This window comes from Crocodylus siamensis, chromosome 15 (assembly GCF_052110815.1).
Source record: "Crocodylus siamensis isolate JL-2025a chromosome 15, ASM5211081v1, whole genome shotgun sequence".
NCBI classification, from domain to species: Eukaryota; Metazoa; Chordata; order Crocodylia; family Crocodylidae; genus Crocodylus; species Crocodylus siamensis.
The window spans coordinates 49032983-49054285 of NC_143409.1; the positions used below are offsets into that span (position 1 = coordinate 49032983).

General features: G+C 47.7%; 1 protein-coding gene across 1 annotated transcript in view; it reads right to left on the reverse strand.

Moving 5' to 3' along the window:
• LOC149852671 (immunoglobulin superfamily member 3-like) overlaps positions 1-21303 on the reverse strand; it is a 76380-nt gene that overhangs the window by 22089 nt on the left and 32988 nt on the right. Inside the window, exons 4-5 of the mRNA XM_090028399.1 lie at positions 17516-17861; positions 12464-12589 (exon numbers count right to left, since the gene is read on the reverse strand). Of these exons, the coding sequence (XP_089884525.1) occupies positions 12464-12589; positions 17516-17861 (472 nt within the window). The remainder of the gene's footprint in view (positions 1-12463; positions 12590-17515; positions 17862-21303) is intronic.

Consider the following 21303-nt stretch of genomic DNA (forward strand, 5'->3'; position numbering starts at 1 on the left):
CTATCACTGCTCACTTCATAGCTGATGGTTGCACCATCCAGCTGGGCCTGTGGCTCTAACTTCCCCCTCTCTCCCTCCCTTCATCATCCAGCAGCTTCTTGCCACACTCACCACCAAGACAGGAGCCACCATCACCCTTGCTTGCTCCTTTAGACAGCAAAATCTTGCAAGGAGTTAGGAGATAATAGGATGACTGCCACTTTTCCATGGGATTGAAAAGGACCCTGCCCTATTCTCCACCCACCCATGACCCACTTCTGATCTATTCACAGATAATAACCACCCATCTATCTGCCCCAGTTTAGCAGCAGCATTTGCCCCTCCTGACATTATATCCATCCTTGGGTCCTCAGTCCCTATGTCTCCCTCTTCTTTCGCTGTGAGTGGCAAGAAGACACTGGCGTGTCTATGCATCCAGCCCTCGTTCTCACAACTGTACGTCATTCTTTGCAAGCTCTTCTTGGCTGTTTTTCATCCAGCTTGGATGGCCTTTGGGGGGACAACAAAGGGCATCGGGGGGAGTGGCAGGCCCCTGGAGCAGGGTACTGGTGCAGCACCATTTCAATCCATCATTGTGTTCAAGTAGGTTTACCAAATCAAGAACTTGGTTTTGTTTTCCAGCAAACTTTTTATCTTTTTTTATGGCTGATATATTAAACCCTTACATTTGAACCCAGCCCTTCGGAGCGGAGCCTGTCAGCAGAGCCAGGGCCAGGTCAAAGAGTTACATGAACATTATGTAATTGGATACTTGTGTAACTGGCCTGGCCGCGTCTCTTGTGTAAAGGACCTGAGGGTTCCAGTAGATGAGATATCCGTATCCACTGTCCTGCTTTAATTTATGATGATCCGCTACATCATCTGCACCTCCTTTTCAAAATGCTAGATTGACCCATGAACATGTGTAAAATGGCTGTGCTGCTCCTGTTTTCAGGAAAACCCTGTTGCGATCCAGGGGTGGTTCAGGGGAGCAGGCAGAGGGGGAGCGGGGTTCAGTGGTGCTCTTCTGCCTACAGCTGGAAACAAAGGCAATGTTCCTTGCAGATAGAGCACATGCAGCTTTCTACATTCAGCCCATTTCAAACAGGCCAAGAAATGCATCTGTGGATCCAGGCAGGGTGGCGTTGCACCCTCGCCCGCTTCCCCCCACTTTTGATTCTTGCTTCACTCCAACTTTGGGAGGGGTAGCAGCATTTCTATTCCGGCAGTGCTGACAGACTCAACAGACTACAGGTCTCATTATCATCTTCCTAGGTCTTGCTAATCTCTCTTCACTCCACAGGGGTGAGTGCCCATCTCTTCTCTCATTAATGGCCTTGGGCTGCCACTACTCAAATCATTCTTTATCCTACAGCTGTCTATCACACAGTCCTAGCAATGTCTTTCTTCCATTTCCCAGCCCTGCAGACTTTTTGTAGCTCTAGGTAAAACCAGCTAAATGCAGACATGGCCCTACTAACTGCAGTGTAGGAACTCAAATGTATGGCTTAACGTAAGCAGAATCTGCTCGATCTCCCAAAAAAATATGCTCACCAAAGCATCTTGCAATGTTACTTTTAATATATCATTCTGCCTTGTGGTCAGGAGCTCTGCTGAAGCCACAGATCAAAGCTTTTATTCATCTACAAATCCAGTGCTCCCCAAGATACAAATATTGTCACCCTAACAAAGACATCACCCCGGGGCCTCCCACAGGGAAAGCAGGGGAACCATGACAGCCAATGTCCTGATCCTATAGAAATTTGCTGATATCAACTCAAGAGGTCCCAGGTAGAGGCCATGATTCCCCTGCTACACAGGAAGGAAACCATCTCCTTTCCCTCCACCTCCCCCCGCCATTCTGTACTAATCTTAACAGGGGTAAAATTCCTTTCTGACCCCAAAGATTGCATCGGTTTGACCCTGAGCAGAACAGCAAGACCCTCCAGCCAGAAACTTCTGGCTTTCTGTTGGAGGCTGGCTCTGGGAGAGGTGGGGAACATTTCCAGACCAAGCTGTAGTTTCAAGCCTGCCATTTTTGAGGCCCTGACATATGTTTGTCAATTTAGTTTTAAGTCAAGAAATTCAATTTGTAGGTGTGAGGAGAGGGGAGCAGTTTCTACCTGGGATCTTTTAAGCCCTACTGGAGAGTCACGTGGGGTTAAGAAGCCCAGGCAAGGAGATTGCTGCAAATATGTTCCCATATTGCCAAGGCAGCCTTCCAATTAAATGGGCTCCTTCAGCTGGATTTGAATAGTGTTTAAAATTCATTAGGAAAAAAATTAAAATGCCTAAAGCAAGACAAACCAAAAACCTAGGTTTGGGTTTAATTAAATAGTTTCTGTGGCCCATGTAGTGGAGTTTAAATTGCCTCTCGTGCAGCCAAATTATAAAGCCACGTGTTTTGCAATGGACTGATTTGGGGTCTGGGTGCAAGGGAGTGCTTGGGTGCATGCCTATACCTGTATTGGGCCCATGGTATGCGGTTCAGGCTTGCTTTTGTTTCCAGTATCTAAGTGTGCATTTATTTTTTTGCCTCTGTGAGTTTTTATAGACTTTCTGTTTCACAATCTCCCTCGCACCTGCCCGTACTTTCCTTTTTCTCCTTCTCTACCCAGCCAAAGTCCTCCTCCACAGACCTGCAGCAAAACCTGTGAGTTCTTTGCTGTTCTCCGCCTGCCTGCCCAGACCAGCCCAGATCCCTGCCCCAGTTCTCCCCACAGTCAACCCCTGGGCTGGGTGAGATCTCCTCCCTGGAGACCCCCAAGCTGCCCGCTGACTCCAGCAAGATAGCTGAGCAGAGTGAGGCCTGTTTCCTGCCTCTGTACAGGGAGGAAGGGCCTGGGCCATGCCTGTGACCACATTTCTCAGCTCCAGGCAGTGGCCAGACATGAAACAGCCGCAAGAGCAAAATGTGAGCAGAAAACACTACGTCAGCCTCACCAAGCACATATTTACTTCAAACCCAACTACAGCCTCCAACGGTGTGAGTATGACACGCACATGGGTAGGTCATGGATTTTGAGCAAGAGGTGTGCATGGTGTTTTGCAGCATCACATATAACACAACACATTTTATGCCAGTTCAAGAAACTGGATACTTTACTCTTGTTTGGGGGATGCAGCATTATAGTATTCAGCTGAAGATCAAAGCAGGAAATCAACGTACTTATTGAAAGGTGTGCTGGTTTGCTAAATTATAACATTTAAAAACTACTGTCAGCTCTGACACGACACAGAAAATCACACCCAGACTTTCCACAGAGAAAGCTGGGGAACCAAAGCAGAAAATGTCCTGCTGCTGTAAACATCTGTTAATATATCTTCGAGACAGGCAGAGCCCATGCCCCTCCCAACTACAGAGGAGGCAAACCTTCCCCCAAAGTCTGCACCAATTTGGCCGGGGGGCAAATTCCTTCCTGACCCCAACGAGTGCTGTGCTGTGACCCTCAGCAGAGGGGCAAGACCCTCCAGCCAGGATCCTCTCGGCTTTAAGTTGCAGTGGGCTATGGGAGATGCCAGGAACCTTTCCAGACAGAGAGTTAGTTTGAAGGCTGCTGTTTTGGAGGCCATCAGATGCTTTTACAAGTTGAATATTCATTCAGAAAATTAAATGTGTAGTGGGGGGGAGCGGGGCAGGGATTCTACCTGGAACCTCTTGAGCCCCAGTGGAGAGTCGTGTGGGGTTAAGGGCCCCAGGGAAGATCCCTACAAGTACATTGCCATGTTTCCAAAGCACTCTTCTAATCAAATGGGCTCAAGCAGCTTGATTTTAATATTGCTTAATCTATATTGGGAAAAAAAAATAAAATCAACTGCCTAAAACAAGATAACCCCTCCTCTCCTCCCCACCCCGCCTGTCTTCCAGACTTTGGTTCCATGATCCAATATTGACTTTATCCAAAGTAGTGGGGTTGCCCCTTTTGCAGCCAAACTATTAAGCCAAATGCTGCCACAGTCTGATTTGGGGTCTGGGTCCATGGGTATGTACACGTGTGTGCATGTATCTGTATTGGGTCCATGTATCTCTGGGCAAGTCTTGCCTGGGGCTCTGGTCCCTAGATGTGCATTTGTTTCTTGCCTCTCTGAGTACTTATAGCCTTTCTCTTTCACACTTTCCTCCAACGCTCACAAATAACTCTCTCTTTTTCTCCCTCTCTATCTGTAATTCTCCAGCCAACGTCCTGCTCCACTCACACATCAGCAAAACTTTGCATTTCTCTTCTGTCCACCCCAGTGCCCAGCCAAGCCCCAGGTCCCTGCCCTGGCTCTCCCCACAGTGATCCCCTGGCATGGGTGAGATCTCTTTTCTGGAGAACCCAAAGTTTCCACCTGACACCAGCAACATAGATGAATGGAGGGAGGCCTGTTTCCTGCCTCCATGCAGAGAGGAAGTGCAGGGACCATGCATCTAACCACCTTAGCTCCAGGCAGTGACCAGACAGGAGACAGCTTTGAGACCAACATGCCACCTGGAAATGCCACCTCGAACCAACTATGGCCCAGTCCATTTCAAACCTCACAACATCCGCGTCCCCTGCACTCCGCGGGTTAGTGTGATGCATGCATTTGCGGGTCTAAAATTTGGAAAGGGAGGACTGTAAATGGTGTAGTACCTCATCATATGTAACACAGCACATACGTCATTCCCGTTCAAGGGAAACCAGGTATTTGCTGCTTTGCAAGGAGGAGAGGGGGGCACCACTATATTATTCAGCTGAAGATCAAAGAAAAAAATGGTGTAACTATTGAAAGGTGCACTTGCCTGCTACATTAAAGATAAAGTTAAAAGGGAAAAAACACCACCAGCTAGGGAAAAATAGTGTAAATAATCCATAGATATTGTGTCATTCATGCTGTAGTCATTGCAGCTAAATGGCCAAGGACTGAAACATTGCAGGAGAAAGGATAGTTTGAAGGGTGGAAGATGAAGACTCCCCAAAAGCAGAGAAGGGGCTTCACACATATGGGGTGGAGAGAGATTAGCAGAAAACAGGGGCAGGATAATGAGCCATTAAATCAGACTCCCTCGGCAGTGCCCGGATATAAGTGCCGCTGCCCCTCCTAGGTAGTTGATGTCACTCCAGCACAACATGAAGTGCGGGTGCAACTGCAGCACTGCCTCACTCCTGGATTTGCCTCTGGACACACACATATTCCTGATTTAATCCCACTGAGTGATTCCTCCCTGGAAGTCTCAGCAGGGTGCCCTCTCCCAGCCCAATCTGATCCTCCAGTTCAACACAGGAGTGGGAAAGGCCAGAGCCATGTTTCTCTAGGCCTGAGATTGTTAGTCTGGCCTCCCCGTGCTTCTGCTGCTCCAGGTTGGACGTCTTGATCCACCCCTTGTAGAATGGGTGGTGAAATCCCAGTGTTATGCCCCCATTCCCCAAGAGCCAGATCACACTTGCTGTGCTCCTGCTGCAGATCGGGAAGGTACATCTCAGGGTCATGTTCTCTCCATCTGCCACTTTGACAGATTGGGGCTGCTGGGAGATGGAAACCTTTGGGGGAATGACAGAGAGACAGCCAGTGTCACACACGCGGAAGACCTCATGGGAACCGGGTAGGTACGGCTTCGTAATGTACAAGGTTTTCTCTCCCACAGAAATCCAGTGTGCCCAGTTAATTCCCCACCTCTCCTGATTGAACAACAGTCTCCCTCTTCCCCTTCCATCACCTGAATCCAGCTGTCTTCCATCTCTTTCTGGCTGCCTCTCCTTTTCACTTTCATTACTAGCTACTTGGGCTTTTAGAGAAATCTGTCTTTCTCTCCTCAATTTCTTTATCTCTTTTTCCCTGCACTAAGGACAGGCTAAAAGAACTGGAGAGGACAGGACTCGGGATGATCCTGCCTTGAGTAGGGGACTGGACTGCATGTGACGTTGTGAGGTCAGTTCCAGCCCAACTTTCCGATGATCCTACACAATACTGCAGGGATCGCATGTCATAGCAATAAAGGGAAGTGATTCTTCCTTTCTATTCATCAATGGGAGGCCTCTCCTAGAGGCCTGTATCCAGTTTTAGGCCCCATCCTGTAAGAAAGATGTGGACACATTGGAAAGAGTCCATCAGAGAATGACAAAATGATGAGGGCCCTGGGAAAGGCTGAAAGAATGAGTTTTCTTTCATCCGGAGCAGAGAGCACTGAGTGGGGATTGCACAGCACTCTTCTAATCTCTGATGGGTGATGTTAGAGAGGATGGCAAAGGGGTTTCCTCTGCATCCAGAGGACAGGCTAGGAGCAATGGTCTCAAGCTGCAGTGGGGGACATTTAGGCTGAAGGTGACGGCACTAATGAATACATTACCCCCCCACCAGGTCAGCAGCAAACTTGCCTCCTTTCTGCCTCCGGGTACTTCTGTCCAGGGCCAAAGCTGTGTGGCATCTGACTTGGATTCCTGCACCAGGTGTGTTTAAGTGGAGGGGGAGAAACTGCAGGTTACTAAGTGAACTCCATAATGGCAAGGAACAATTCAGTCATCACAGGCACCCAGGCGGGTCATTCTGAGCTGAAATGCAGTCTAGATTAGTCTGTCCATGTATTATCATTTCTCAACCTGCTGGAAAGGCATGGGGGGAGAAACTGAATGAAGAATAGGGAATTTGTGGAGGAATGGAGGGAGACGCATGTGAAGAGGAAAAGAGGATTAATAGACGAGCTCATGGGGAAAGAGGACCAGAATACCAAATGGCAGATGGACATTGCCATGAGATGAGTAATGGAAGGAATCAGGTTGATCTATAATGGACTTGCAGATATGGAGGGAAAGGGAAGTGAACTGAGCAACGTGGGTGGGTGGGTGGGTAGGGAGGAAGTGTGGGGATGTATGGAGGACTGGATGGGGTGTGTCAGAAGGGAAGGATGGAAGGGATGAGATATGTAGCACTTTTCCCTTGAGAGGAGAACTGGACAGATGGATAGATTGACTGCAGCTAAACAGGCTCCAGAGGGACAAGGAAAATAGAGAAATGGTGCCTAGAGTGTATAAGTACAGCATGGAGAAGTGGATGGGAGGAAAGGAGGAAAGTATGGGTGGATGGATGGGAAGTATGGGGATGAACGTCGTTAGGCCTGGATGGAGGAAATGAAAAGCAAGGGAGGGGGCATATGGAAATAGCTGGAGGAGGACGGAGGCATGTTGGGGTTCTAGGACAATGGACGGCCCCACCAACAATTTGCTTCTGTAGGCTCTCACCTTATAACTGATGGTTTCCCCATCAACCTAGCCCCGTGACTCTTAACTTCCCCCTGTCTCCCCCACTTCATTATCCAGCAGCTTCCTGCCATGCTCACCACCAAGGCAGGAGCCAGCATCACCCTTACCTGCGTCTTCGACTGCTCCAATGGGCTCATTCCAGGACTGATCTGGGCCTGGACTGTCAGCAAAGCATCATACTAGACCACATTCGCCTATGACTTCAATCCAGCTCCTGTTTTATTTTTAATTATCCCACGAAATCAGTTAATGTGTCCCCAGTGGTTGCCTTTATTAAGGGAACTTTATACTTTTTTTGTGATGGGCCTAAGCCCATGACCCCATGGTGTGTCAAATAGGTTTGCGTCACAGGGAACAGCGGATGCTGGAAGTAAAAGTGAACTGGGTGTGACCAGGATTTGCTGACTCTTCCTGTCACTTGAGAGCTGCCAGTATTTAAGGTCTAGGAAGTTCTCATTCAGAGGCAGTTTCCCTAACTCCTGTGCTCAATGGCTACAGGTACCTTTTTAACGAAGAATGTGTCCAATCCCTCTCTTAATCGCACTAGACTCTCAGCTTCCTCTACATTTAGTGACAATGAGACCCCCACGTTAAGGATACACTGGTAAAAATGAATTTCCTTGTGTTCATTTTAAACCTACAACCGAGCAGTTCCATGGTGGGACCCCTACTTCTTGTACTGGGAGAGATAGTATAGAATAAATCCCTACTGACTTGCTCTTCACTGTTTAATATTTAGTCCGCCTTTCCCATTTTCCTCCCTCAAGTGTTTATTCCCCTAAACTGAATAGGGCCTGGCCTCATTAGTCTTTCTTGAAATGGAAGCCCTCCATGGCACTCAAGACCCTTGTTGCCCTTCCTGGGACTTCTCTAGTTCTCCTAGATCCTTTTGGAGGTGTGCAGACCAGAACTGGGCACAGTCTTCAAGCTATGGATGCAGCATGGATTTAAAAGGGGACATCATGATAATTTCATATTGATTTATCCATACTTAGAGTGTTGGTTGGCTCTTGAAGGCCTGGACCATCACAGCTACAACATCATTCCTAGGCCCGCAGTGTGTTCGTAATGCTCCTAGTTAATTTTTAATTTGAGAGAACTATGTGTTGTGCTGCACTACACCAGGCACTACACTATCAACACCCCGCTTTTTAAAATCTTGGATTTGCCCATGTCCAAGTCAGTACTTTTCTCAAAATCTGCCCTCATCTGGGAATTTCTTCTAGTCACCAGCTGCTTCTGGGAAAGCTTTCTTTTTGGGGAGTATAGATAGTACCCCATAAATACCTTTCTCCCTCTTGGAGACATGCAGTTATGGGGATCCATGAAAGCCACTACTACGTAGCAATCCGTGGTAACGTCTGAAGTGGCTAAGATCTCCCGAATTTGACAAAAATGCCAAAGTGCACAAAGATAAAAATACAAATGCCATTTTTGTCATATATGGCTGTCAATCACTGTTATTTTTAATATATATACCTATTTTATATATACCTAAAAATCACAATGAGAACAGTACTCCTCAAATCCTTACTATATCGTTTCGCCCCCCAAAAAACCTTTGTGAAAGAAGTGTGTGTGTGTGTGTGTGTGTCTGTGTGTGTGTGTTGAGAACGAGCTATGTCTGGTGTGCTAGAACCTTTCCCTTGAAACAAGAGACCTTTCTTCTTCGTGACAGTGTCTCTCCTGCACAGGCCATTCCATACATATATTTGTCCTCTTTTTTCCCTGGGTTGGAAAACACCATTTATTACAACAATTTTCGATAACCAGTATTTTTTTGGAGCCTTCAGTTTCTGAATAAGTGAAGGGAAGAGTGTGGATCAGATACCTAACTGGCATCAAGTAGCCCCACTGAAGGCAGCAGAGCTGAATAACACCATAGTTTCATAGTTTCTAGGGTCGGAAGAGACCTGAGCAGATGATCTAGTCCGAACCTCTGCCATGGCAGGAAACAATACTGGGGAAAAACAACCCCAGCAAGATGTTCATCCAACCTCTTCTTCAAAACCCCCAGGGTAAGAGCCAGGACCACCTCTCTTGGAAGTTGGTTCCAGACCGTAGCCGCCCTGACCGTGAAGTAGCGCTTCCTGATATCTAGCCTAAACCTTCCCTCTCCCAGCTTGTGACCACTATTCCTGGTCACTCCTGGCAGTGCACGGGGGAACAGTGACTCCCCCAATGCCCACTGATCCCCCCTGACTAGTTTGTAACAGGCCACTAGATCCCCCTCAGCCTTCTCTTTTGGAGGCTGAACAGGTTCAGGTCCCGTAGCCTCTCCTCATAGGGCCTGCCCTGCTGTCCCTGATAATGTGAGTGGCCCTCCTCTGGACCCTCTCGATGCTGTTCACATCTGGGAGGAGATGTTCCAAACCTAACAAGAAAAGCATCCATGGTCTTCCCAAACTTCCACCAGGTGTGGAGATGCTCAACAAAAGGTGCTGAGGACTTCAGGCCATTTTCTACCTTTCATTTTCTCCAGATGCTTGAGTTGCTTGGAGTCAGTGATGGACGTGGACTCCCACAGACCGTTTTGCTGATACAAGAGTGTGACTGGTTACACCATGGGGTCAACACAGAGAATACTGGGAGGGACATGATAGAGGTCTCTCAAATCACTGCACCAAGCAAAGAGGGAAGTATTGTTCACCAAGTCCAAGAATATTCAGGGTGCCCACTTAAATTAGCGGGTGATAAGTTTAAAACTAAACAAGAAGAAAAAGTCATTGTGCACTTCATAGTCAACAGGTGTACCTATTGCCATAGGAGGTGGTGGAGAGAGGGAGCACATCCAGGTTCAACAAGAGGCTGGATACATTCATGAAGGATAGATCTATTAATTGCTGTTTGACAAAATGGATGGAAATGTTTCCTGTGGCACCTCTAACCCAATGAATGGTGAGATATTGAGTTCAATACTCTCTCTGTATAGCATGCACTTCTGTCACCACCAGAGACACAATATTGGGTTCTATGCACCACTAGTCAGACCCAGAGGGCTACTAACTTACTTCTTCTGTTTTTAAATAAGCCCTGGGTTGATCACGTGACACAGAGAATCTCACCCGAACCTGCCCCAGGTAAAGCAAGGGGACTACAGCAGCCTACACCCTGCTTCTGTAAAAGGTTTTTAATGTCTGCTCAAGAGATTCCAGGTAAAGACCATGCCTTTTACAAAGGAAGCCAACCACCCACCCTCCAGGATTATACCAATCTGAGCAGGGGGTAAAATTCCTTCCTGACCACAAAGAGGGCAGTTCATCAGACCCTGACTGGAGCAGCAAGACCCTCTAGCTAGGAATCCCTGGTTTGAGTCCCAACAGAAGCAATGGTGCAGCCCAGTCACCGCCCCTCTGTTGGCTGCTGCCAATACCCAATGCCTCTGAAGAAGATTTAAAAACACCCATAAATATTTAGGAGAAATAGGGACAAGGGGGCAGTCAATGAAGAGGCATGGAGAGGGCAACCAGCATTTTCTTACTTATCTGTATACTTCATTAGTGAACCCTGTTCAAGAAGAGGAAACATGCCAAATCTTTCTCTGCCTCTCTGGCCTCACAGGCCTTGGAGATGAGGACCATCTCCCCCGAGCCCAGCTATATTTACCTTGAGCGTCTAAATCAGGGGTCTACAGACCCTCACCCACAAGGTAATTTTCTCCTGACTTCTGAGTCCAGACCTACCACAGTTATGACCAAGAGGCTGTGGCAAGCTTCCCTGATCTGTTATCTCTGGTTTTCTAGGTCCTGACTCCAGATTCAGCTCCATTCTTGAGCTCTTGCTTTGGATTGCCCCTTCGAGCTGATTTCTGATTGCAGGATCCTGCCCCGGGCCTGTGTTATCAACTCAGTGCCTGGATTTCCTTTGGAATCTGGTCTTTAAGCTCCTAAACCCTGACTGAGCCCCTTGGTCCTGTCCATCCTTGGTGGACTAACTACTAGACCAAGACATTTCTTACCTGGCCCTTAAAATCCTTATCAGAAAAATTACCAGGCTTCTCATCTTCACCTCATACTTTTGACCCAATCAGAGTATGTCATGAAGACCTCACACTCTCTGTCCCCAGAGGTGAACTTCACCTGTGTCCAGGACTGGATCCATTGCAGTGGAGATGTCTCACCTCTCTTTGATGCCTCCTACTCCCAAAATTTAAAACCAGCTGCGTAGGAGTGGGAGCAGCATTTCTACTCCAGCAGTGCTGACATAGTATATTGACTTCATGACTCATTCTCCTCTCCCTCTTTCCTGATAATCTCTTGCCACTCGATCAGGTAGAATGTCCCTCTCTTATTCTGAAGGGCCTTAATCTTCTACTGTTGAAACTATCCTTCTTGTTGCAATGTTGCTCTCTTACCCACGCCTAATCGTCTCTCCCTTTTCATTGCCAGCCCTGAAGACTGGTTTTTAGTTCTAGCTAAAAACCTCCATGCAGCAGCGGTTACATAGCGAAAGGTGTAGGAATGACTGACAGGAAAATATGGGAAGTGTTGTCAAGGTGGTCAAGAAAGTGGGATTTTGTATTATGAAACTGAATAAGAGATCAACATTTCACTATAACAACTATAGGTCTACACCCCATCCATCCCATACACACCCCATCACCTTCCGAAGAAAATGCTTCCATTCATGTCTCCATCCATTTATACATATCCCCTCCATCCCTATATCTATTCAACCCCACTTATCCTATCCGTCCATTCGTTCTTCCATCCATTGGTTCTTCAATCCATCAGTACTTCAATCCATCCCCACTTGGCCCCTCCAACCATCCCAACTTATCCCCTCCATCCATCTTCAAGGGCCCACACTTGAACTTTAGACTTTTCCACACAGACAAGTTTGCTTTGCAGACCTGCTTGTCCATATACAAGGGTGACAAAATGGGCTGGATGCCAAAGTGGTGATTATCATTCCAGCTTTAATGTAGGAACATGTGCAAAATGCATGACTGGTGCCCTGTTCTGGAATGTGGCTGGTAGTAGGATGAGGCATCAGGGCTGGGAATACAGGATCCTTTGCCTGGCACTGAGATATGGCTGGCTTTGAGCTGGGGAATTGGGGCTGGGGATACAAGGACAATATGGACTCCCAGTAACAGCACTGGGATATGTCTTGCTGCAAGGGTTAAACAAGGTGTCCTTCTCCAACTGTGAGATGTGGCTTCCTCTTGGGTGGAGCAGAGCCAAAAACAGTTGTTCCACATGGTGATGTTGTCTGAGAGATCATGGCAAGCTGGGCAGGGAAGCCGCATGCTGACATGTTACCTCTTTGTGGCAGGAGGCTGAAGATGATGGCCAGGGACAGAACGATAGCGAAGAGCAGGGAGATGACAGCCCGGTAGTATAGTGGACCTTGGTTGGGACATAGAGAGCAGTCCTCTGAAACGAGCTCTGAAGGAGAGAGAGACTAGGATTACCACCCTGTAGCCCAAAGGGAGTCAATGAACCATGGAGAAGTCCTGCTGCAGCTTGGTCAGCCCCGTCCAAGCCATCCCAAGCAAACCTATCATCTAACCTCTTAGGGAAACCATGTTAACACTGACATCGAAGAAGACATCATATCCGAATCTGCCACAGGGAAAGCAAATGGACCACAGCAGGCAATGCCCTGCTGCTTTACATTTTTTTATATAAACACTCAGAAGATCCCAGGGAGATACCACGTGCCCCACTACAGAGTCCCCAGTCATCCCCAGTCTGTATCAATCTGAAGAAGTCAGAAATGTCTTTCCTGACCCCAAAGACTGCAATGGGCTCACCTTGAGCAGAAGTGCCAGACCCTCTAGTAAGGAACCTCTGACATGTTGTTTGAGCCCGGCCCTGGGAGAAGTGCAGAATCTGTCCACACAAAGAAGTCGTTTGAAGTTTGCCATTTTTGAAGCTGTGAGATGCACTGGCAAATTTAATATTAATTCAAGAAACTATATATGCACTGGGGTGGGGCATGGTTTCTTTCTAGGATGTCTTGAGCCCTACTGCAGAGTCACATAAGATTAAGAAAGCCAAGGAAGAAGATTACTACATATATGCTCCAATATTGCCAAAGCAGGGCTCCAATCAAATGGGCTCATTCCAATACATTCAAATAGTGCTTAACATTCATTGGGAAAAACTAACATGCCTAAAACAAGAGAAACAAAAAACCTGAGTTCAGATTCAGTTAAATCGTTTATGTGAAACCACCTAATGGAACAAGGGGGCATGCGTGCGTGCATGCCTGTGTGCGTGCATGTGTGTGTGTGTGTGATCCCTACCCTGGTTCTCCCCAAAGTGAGCGCCTGGGATGAGGAAGATCTCTCCTCTGTTGAGCCCCAAGCTCCAAGCTTATTCCAGCAAGATACATACATGGAGAGAAGCCTGTTTCCTGCCTCCATGAAGAGAGAATGTGCCGGGCCATGCGCTTAACTATTTTCCTCAGTTTCAGACAGTGACCAGACATGAGAGAGCCCTGAGAGCAACACACCAGCTGGAAACACGCCCTCAGTTTGTTTCTGTTTAAGAGGAACCAGATGCTCTGCCATTATGCCAGGAGGGGCCTTCATATACTACACTTGATCTGAGCCTTCAGGAGGCCCAAAACAAAAATCAGTGTAGCTACTGAAAGGTACATTGCCTTTCTAGATTACATGTAAAGTTTAAAAAAGAAAAACCACCACTAACCAAGCAAGAAATGGGGAAAGTAATCCAAACACCTGGTGTCATTCATCCTCTAGTCATGCCAGTTAAATGTATGTCTGTTCTTCAGATTCACAAAAGAAAATCTAGACCTCTTCACTGTCTTGACAGTCCCTGCAATTCTCCAGTGTCTATGATTTTTATACCCGAGTTCATATAACCACCCCAAGAGAAGGCTTTTAGCTAGACATAAAAAAACAGACTGCAGAACTGTGCAACAGAAGTTCGACATTGCCCAAAAATGGCTGAAGACAGCCACATTGCAGGAGGAAGGATAATTCGAAGACAGGAAGATCAAGACCCTTCAAAAGAAGAGAGGGGTATTTGCACCTATGGAGTGGAGCCAACTTACTATGGAACTGGGGCAGGATAGTGAGCAATGAAGTCAATGGACCTTTTCAGCAATACTTGGATATAAACGCCACTGCCCCACCACACAGTTGGTTTCAATCCAGCACAACTAAAAGAAGGGGTGCAACTGTACAACTGCCCCGATCCTGGATCTGCCTCCTGACACATTCCTCATTTAATCCCACTCACCGGTCTGACTCTGCTTCCTCCCCGTAACGCTCAGCATGGTGCCCTCTCCCAGCCCAATTCTGAACTTGGTAAACCCAAAGTTTCCCCAGGGGGCATCAATGGAATCAGAATTGGGTCCTGATCTTGGCTCCTGTCACTCTGGGTAAATCCAGAGTGACACCAGCTAAGCCAGGTTGACCCACTGTAGCTCTTGGGGTTTCTTGTGAATCTGGATTCCCTCTCTTGATGTCTGTAGACTTAAGACCTGATTCTAATCTCAGTGACCCCCAATTGATGTCAGCAGAGTTGGGGTGAGGGTCAGCACCCCTCGGTGCCCCATGGTAGAGACCATCCACAGATCAAGGGCTTGCTGATGGCATGGGTCAGGAGTTGCCTTGTTGCACCTCTGAACCTACCCCAACTGAGATCCACAGCAGCTCTTCCAGATTGATGCTCCCTGTTGAGGTTTCCGTGATGGGATGATGTCGAGCTGGAATGATCTTCTTGATCATAGAAGCAGGCACCCTGGGTATCAGAGGCCTATGGAGCCATTTGGGGACTCTTTCTGCTTTTCAATTATGAATATATATGTGTGTATGTGCAAGTGGGGTTGTGGTGGGAGACAGGGGTCTCTGGGGCTGTGTGAACCTGGGTAGAGGTGTATGCTGTGTTCAGCTCTATATCTGTGTTCAGCTCTATGCACTTCTCCCAGCCTGACTTAGATCTGTAGCCCTGAGCACAGATCTTGAACAGTTGGGAAGCATCCTTCCAATTAAAAGGGCTTCCTCAGATGGATTTGAATGGTGTTTAAATACTTTAAAAAAAATTATTTAGTCCCATATATGTGAGATCCCAGCAGAAACCATTATGCCAAGGGGAAACCAGTATGGGTTTGTAGCAGGTAGATCATGCCTGACTCATCTAGTCTCTTTTCATAACCAGGTTTCAAAACACATTGACACAGGAGCGGGTAGATATCATTTCTTAGACTTCAGGAAGGCCTTCGATACGGTATCCCACCACATACTGGTGAACAAGTTAAGCAGCTGTGACTTGGGTGATTACACAGTACAGTGGGTGGCAGTTGGCTAGAGGGTCATACCCAGAGAGTGGTGGTGGATGGGTCAGTATCTACCTGGAAGGGAGTGGGCACTGGTGTCCTGCAGGGCTTGGTCCTTGGACCGATACTCTTGAATGTCTCCATCAGTGACTTGGACGAGGGAGTGAAGTGTACTCTGTCTAAGGTTGCTGAAGATACAAAGCTGTGGGAAGAATTGGATACAGTGGAGGGCAGGGAACAACTACAGGGAGACCTGGACAGGTTGGACAAATGGGCAGAAAAAAACAGAATGCGATTTGACATGGAGAAATGCAAAGTGCTGCATCTAGGGAGGAAAAATGCCCAGCACACCTACTGCCTGGGAAATGACCTACTCGGCAGCACAGAAGCGGAAAGGGATCACGGATTCCTAGTGGACTCCAAGATGAACACAAGTCGTCAGTGTGACAAGTCATCAGCAAAGCTAACGGCACTTTATCGTGCCTCAGCAGATGCATGACAAACAGGTCATCTGAACCCAGCACTCTTTCCTGTCTATGCAGGGGGTCGGACTCGATGATCTATTGAGGTGCCTTCCGACCCTAACTTCTATGAATCTATGAACTTCAAACTCAACAGTAGTCCCAAAGAAGGTGAGTATCACACACACATGGGTGGATCTAGGTTTTTGAACAAAAGAGGTGTATATGGTGTTTTGCATCATAACATATAAAACGGCACATTTTATGCTAGTTCAAGGGAAAATGGATGCTTTGCTATTATGCTAGGAGAAGCAGCATTATATTATTCAGCTGAAGATGAAGGCAAGAAACTAATGTAACGATTGAAAGGTACACTGGTTTGCTAGATTATAACATTAAAAAAACACCTACCACCAGCCCTGATACCACACAAGACATCACACTCAGACCTTCCACACAGAAAGCAGGGGACCATGGCAGAAAATGTCCTGCTCCTGTAAAAGTTTGCAAATATGTCCTCGAGGCAGGCAGAGCCCATCCTCTCCACACACACCCCTCTCCCAAACACTTAATCCTGCACTCCCCAGCCAACATCCTCCTCCACACACACTTTAGAGAATCCTAAGTTTCCATCTGACACCAGCCACACAGATGGATGGAGGGAGGCCTGTTTCCAGCCTCCATGTGCCTAACCACCTTAGCTGCAGTCAGTGACCAGACACGAGACTCGAGACCAACATACCAGCTGGAAATGCAACTTTAACCCAACGAGGGACCAGTTCCATTGAAACCTGAGAAGAGCCAGCCCCCCGACCCCGCCTCGCCAGGGTGAGTATGGTGCACCTATTGGTGGGTGTAGCATTTGGAAAAAGAGAGGTGTAAACTGTGTAGTATACCATTACGTATAACTAAATACTTTTCTGTTATGTAGAGGAAGGTGGGGGGGCAGGAATATATCTTTCAGATAAGGTTCTAAGCCAAAAAACCAAAGTAACTATTAAAAGGTTCCCTGGTTTGATGCTTTATATGTAAAGTTAAAAAAACACCCACAACCAACTAGGCAAAGAAGAGCAAAATAATCCAAAGATATTGTGTAATTCTCCCTGTCATCATTCCAGTTGAATGTATGTCATTTATTCAGATTCATATGACAAAATCTAGCCTTCTTCGGTGTTTTGATGTTCCCTCTGAAACCTCACTGTCAGGCATTTCCTAGGACCACCCCCAAATGAAGGTATTTATTTAGAGCAAGGAAAAAACCAATCTGCAGGGCTGTGAATTACAAGTGAGACATTGCCAGAAACGGCTCAAACAGCAGCATTGCAGGAGCAAGAATACTTTAAGGAGTGGAAGATCAAGACCCTTCAAAAGGAGAGTGGGTTAGTGATACCTATGGCATGGAGTGAAATAAGAAGGAGTCTGGGGCAGGATAATGAGCCGTGAAGTCTATGGACTCCCCCAGCGAGGCCTGGATGTAAATGCTGCTGCCCCACCAAAGCATTTGATTTGAGTCTAGATGCATTCAAGGCAGGGTGCACATGCATTAGTGCCCCCATCTTCGATCTGCCTCCTGACACACATTCCTCATTTAATCCCACTCACCGGTCTGGCTCTGGTTCCTCCCCGTAATACTCAGCATGGTGCCCTCTCCCAGCCCGATCTGCTCCCAGTTTATTTGGACACAGCACTGGTAGAGTCCAGAGTCCCGCTCCTCCAGGGCTGAGAGCATCACCGTGGCCTCCCCGAGCTTGTGCTGCTCCGGGGTGGACATGTGGAGCCGCCCCTTGTGGGACGGGTGGTGAGGATTCAGCGCGAAGTCCCCAACAGCTCCCCACAACCAGAGCACTTTTGCTCGCTCCATCTCATGGTTCTCAAAAGTGCATTTCAGGCTCACATTTTTCCCAGCCGTCACATTGAGAGATTTTTGATTCTGAGAGTCTAAAGCAATCTAGAAAATGAGAGAGGGACAGAGAAAGTCACACCCCGAAAGACCCCACGGCAACAGAGTAGGTTAGGCATCGTGTTTGATGAGACTCCTTTCCACCCCCAGCAAACCCCCGCTTTAATTACCCACCATTTCTGACTGAAAAATAGACTCCCTCTTCCCCTTCCAACACCTTCGTCCAGCCATTTCTGTCCACCCTCCTTTCCCTTTCTGTTCCCAGTTCCTTCAGCTCCTCACAGAGATCTATCCCACAATTTCTCTGTCCCTCTTCCAGCAGAGCACGCTGAGCGGGGATTGCACAGCAATCTTCCAAGCTCTGAAGGGTGATGCTAGAGGGGATGGCAAGAGGGTTTTCTCGGTGGCCATAGGAGACAGGCTAGGAGCAGTGGTCTCAAGCTGCAGTAGGAAACATTTAAGCTGATGGTGTAAAGGCACTAAAGACTGTCTTACTCTGCAGGACAGCAGCAAACTTACCTCTTCTCTGGTTCCAGGTATTTCTGTTCATGGTCCGAGCTTCGCGACAGTCATCTTGGATAGCTACACCATCTTTGTTTGAGTGGAGGAGGAAAAATCACAGATTATCTAGTGAACTCCACAATGAGAGAGGAGAATGTAGCCAGCATGGGCACCCGGGTTGGCCATTGTGGGCTGAACTGCAGTCCAGATCAGTCTGTCTGTATTTCCAGGTCTCAGACTGCCTGAGAGCTGTGTGTAGAGAAGGTGAATGGAGAGACGGCAGTCTGTGAAGGCAGAGAGGGAGAGACATCTGAAGAGGAAGAGAGGATTGAGAGATGAACCCACGGGCAGAGAAGGCCAGAATGCCAAATGGGCAGACGGACACTGCTACAGAAGGAGTGGTGGAAGGAATCAGCTGCATCTAGATGGAGTTGGTAGACAAGGTGAGAAAGAAGATGAACAGGAACTAGAGAAGAAAAGTCTGGATGGGTGGTTGGGTGGGTGGGAAGTAGATGGGCACTGTGGGGATGGAGAGGGGGCTAGGAGGGAAGTATGGGAAAGACAGGATGAATGAAATTGCTACACAATAAAAGTAAATGGATTATTTGAGCAGCAAAGAGAAGCAAGGACACTGCCAAGGCTTAGTTACCTGGATGCTGGTTTAGCTATTAAAGGGAAATGGGTGAATAGATGGAAAAGAAAAAGGAGAGATTGCAGAGAAGGCAGAGTGGGTGGATAGATAGGGAAGAGATGCAAATGGGTAGCGATAGGGGGTTGGATCCATGCAAATAGAAGCTGACTTTAGGTAGGGAGGGATGGTGAGCTTTAGGTGGATGGAGCTGGATCTGCAGGACAGTTGGGGAGTGCCCAGGAAAGTGGCAAAGCTTTTCCACCTACCTGCTCCCCCAGTGATAAGGACAAGGGTAGAAACCAGTGCTGGCAGCAGCTCCATGCTCCCCACTCTCTGAATGATGCTGCAGGGCTCCTCAGCTCTGCCTTGTCCGTCCCCGGAAGCATCACCCCAGCTCGGGAGGGCAGCGGAAAGACGTGTGGTTGGAGCCTCTGCTCTCACTTCAGAAACAGGCAAGAGATGTGGCCGGACAAGGAGGAGGGACTGCGCATTCAAGCATATGAAGGGTTTTCTTATGTGTTTGCATAGCTGTGTGAAAGGCATCCATCAGCACTGTGCCAGAACACAGACTCACCTGTGTGTCCTGGCCCCCAGACTCCCCACAGCTGAGAAGGACTCATGGGTTCGCATACTAGAGTATAGGTGGGCATGGATGCATGGATGGGCAGTTGGGGCAAATGGGGATAGATGGATGCATGAAAGGACGGGGGTGGGGATGCATATATGGATGGAGTTTCTGGGGATGGATGCACGCACACCAAGAGGAGTGTAGGAGAAGGGATACCCCCCTCACCCTGACATGTTGCTCCTATCAGTGCTCACTTCAGAGCTGATGGTTGCACCATCCAGCTGGGCCTGTGGCTCTAACTTCCCCCTCTCTCCCTCCCTTCATCATCCAGCAGCTTCCTGCCACACTCACCACCAAGACAGGAGCCACCACCACCCTTAACCTGCTCCTTTGACACTCCCTTGCTATGTTCTTAAATTAAATAATACAGCCATAGGGCCTTCTTTTGTGGCCCTTCTTTTGTTCTTCTGTTCTGAAACATGCTATGGATAGACCATGGTGGCACAGAGCATGACACACAGCCACCTCAGTTCTTTGGTTTACCACGGGCAATTTGTGCAGCGACTCACCCTGCAGCAGAACAATGTGGCTGCTTCTATGGTGTTGGAGTGTGCAGCAATGAGTTGGGGGCAGGTAGGGGAAATGCTCATGCCAAAAACTTCAGATCAAAATGTTGAAGGGAGTTAGGAGATAATAGGATGACTGCCACTTTCCCATGGGAGTGAAAAGGCCCCTGCCCTATTCTCCACCCACCCATGACCCACTTCTGATCTATTCACAGATAATTAGCACCCGTCTCTCTGCCCCTGGTTTAACAGCAGCATTTGCCTCTCCTGATATTCTATCCATCCTTGGGTCCTCAGTCCCTGTGTCTCCCACTTCTTTCCTTGTGAATGTCAAGAAGACACTGGCGTGTCTATGCATATGGCCCTCGTTCTCACAACTGTACGTCATTCTTTGCAAGCTCTTCTTCGCTATTTTTCATCCACCTTGGATGGTCCTTGGGGGACAACATGGTGTGCTTGGGAACATCAGGCATCGGGGGGAGTGGCAGGCTCCTGGAGAAGGGTATCTGTGCAGCACCGTTTCAATCCATCATTGTGTTTAAGTAGGGTTACCAAAACAAGAACTTGGTTTTGCTTTACAGCAAACTTTTTATTTTTTTTATGGCTGATATATTAAACCCTTACATTTGAACCCAGCCCTTTGGAGCAGGGCCTGTCAGCAGAGCCAGGGCCTGCTCAAAGAGTTACATGAATATTATGTAACCATATATTTGTTAGAAAGAAAAAGTATCAGTAAAAAAGTAAAAACCTTGCCAATTGTCATTAAAATGATTTTTTGGATTGTTACCCTGCTGCCCACAAGCCCCATCCCCTCCCCCCACAATGAGTTCGCACTGTAGCTGGGACCGTCTCTTTGGAGAAAATCATGCTTGCAGCTAGCTCTGAAGAGATGGAGGCCAGTTCCCAAATGGGTATAAATACAGCAGTGATTTTCACCAAAACATATTTAGTGATTCCTGCTTTTTCAAATGTTGATCAATTCAAATTTATGGACCTTTTCTATCGTTTAACCTTTTTGAAAAGGCACTGATTTCCACAGTCCCTGCTCTCTCAGTTTTGGGGTATGGCTGGGACCCAAAGACTATTCTGGAGAAAGGGCTGGTGGGCAGGAGAAAACAACATGCCCCACTTGAGAGCCAAACGTCTGTGGCCCAGGGACAAGACTGGGACAGCAGCAGTGGTGTAAGCAGTAAATTTGGTGCCCAGGGCGGACGCTGCTGGGGA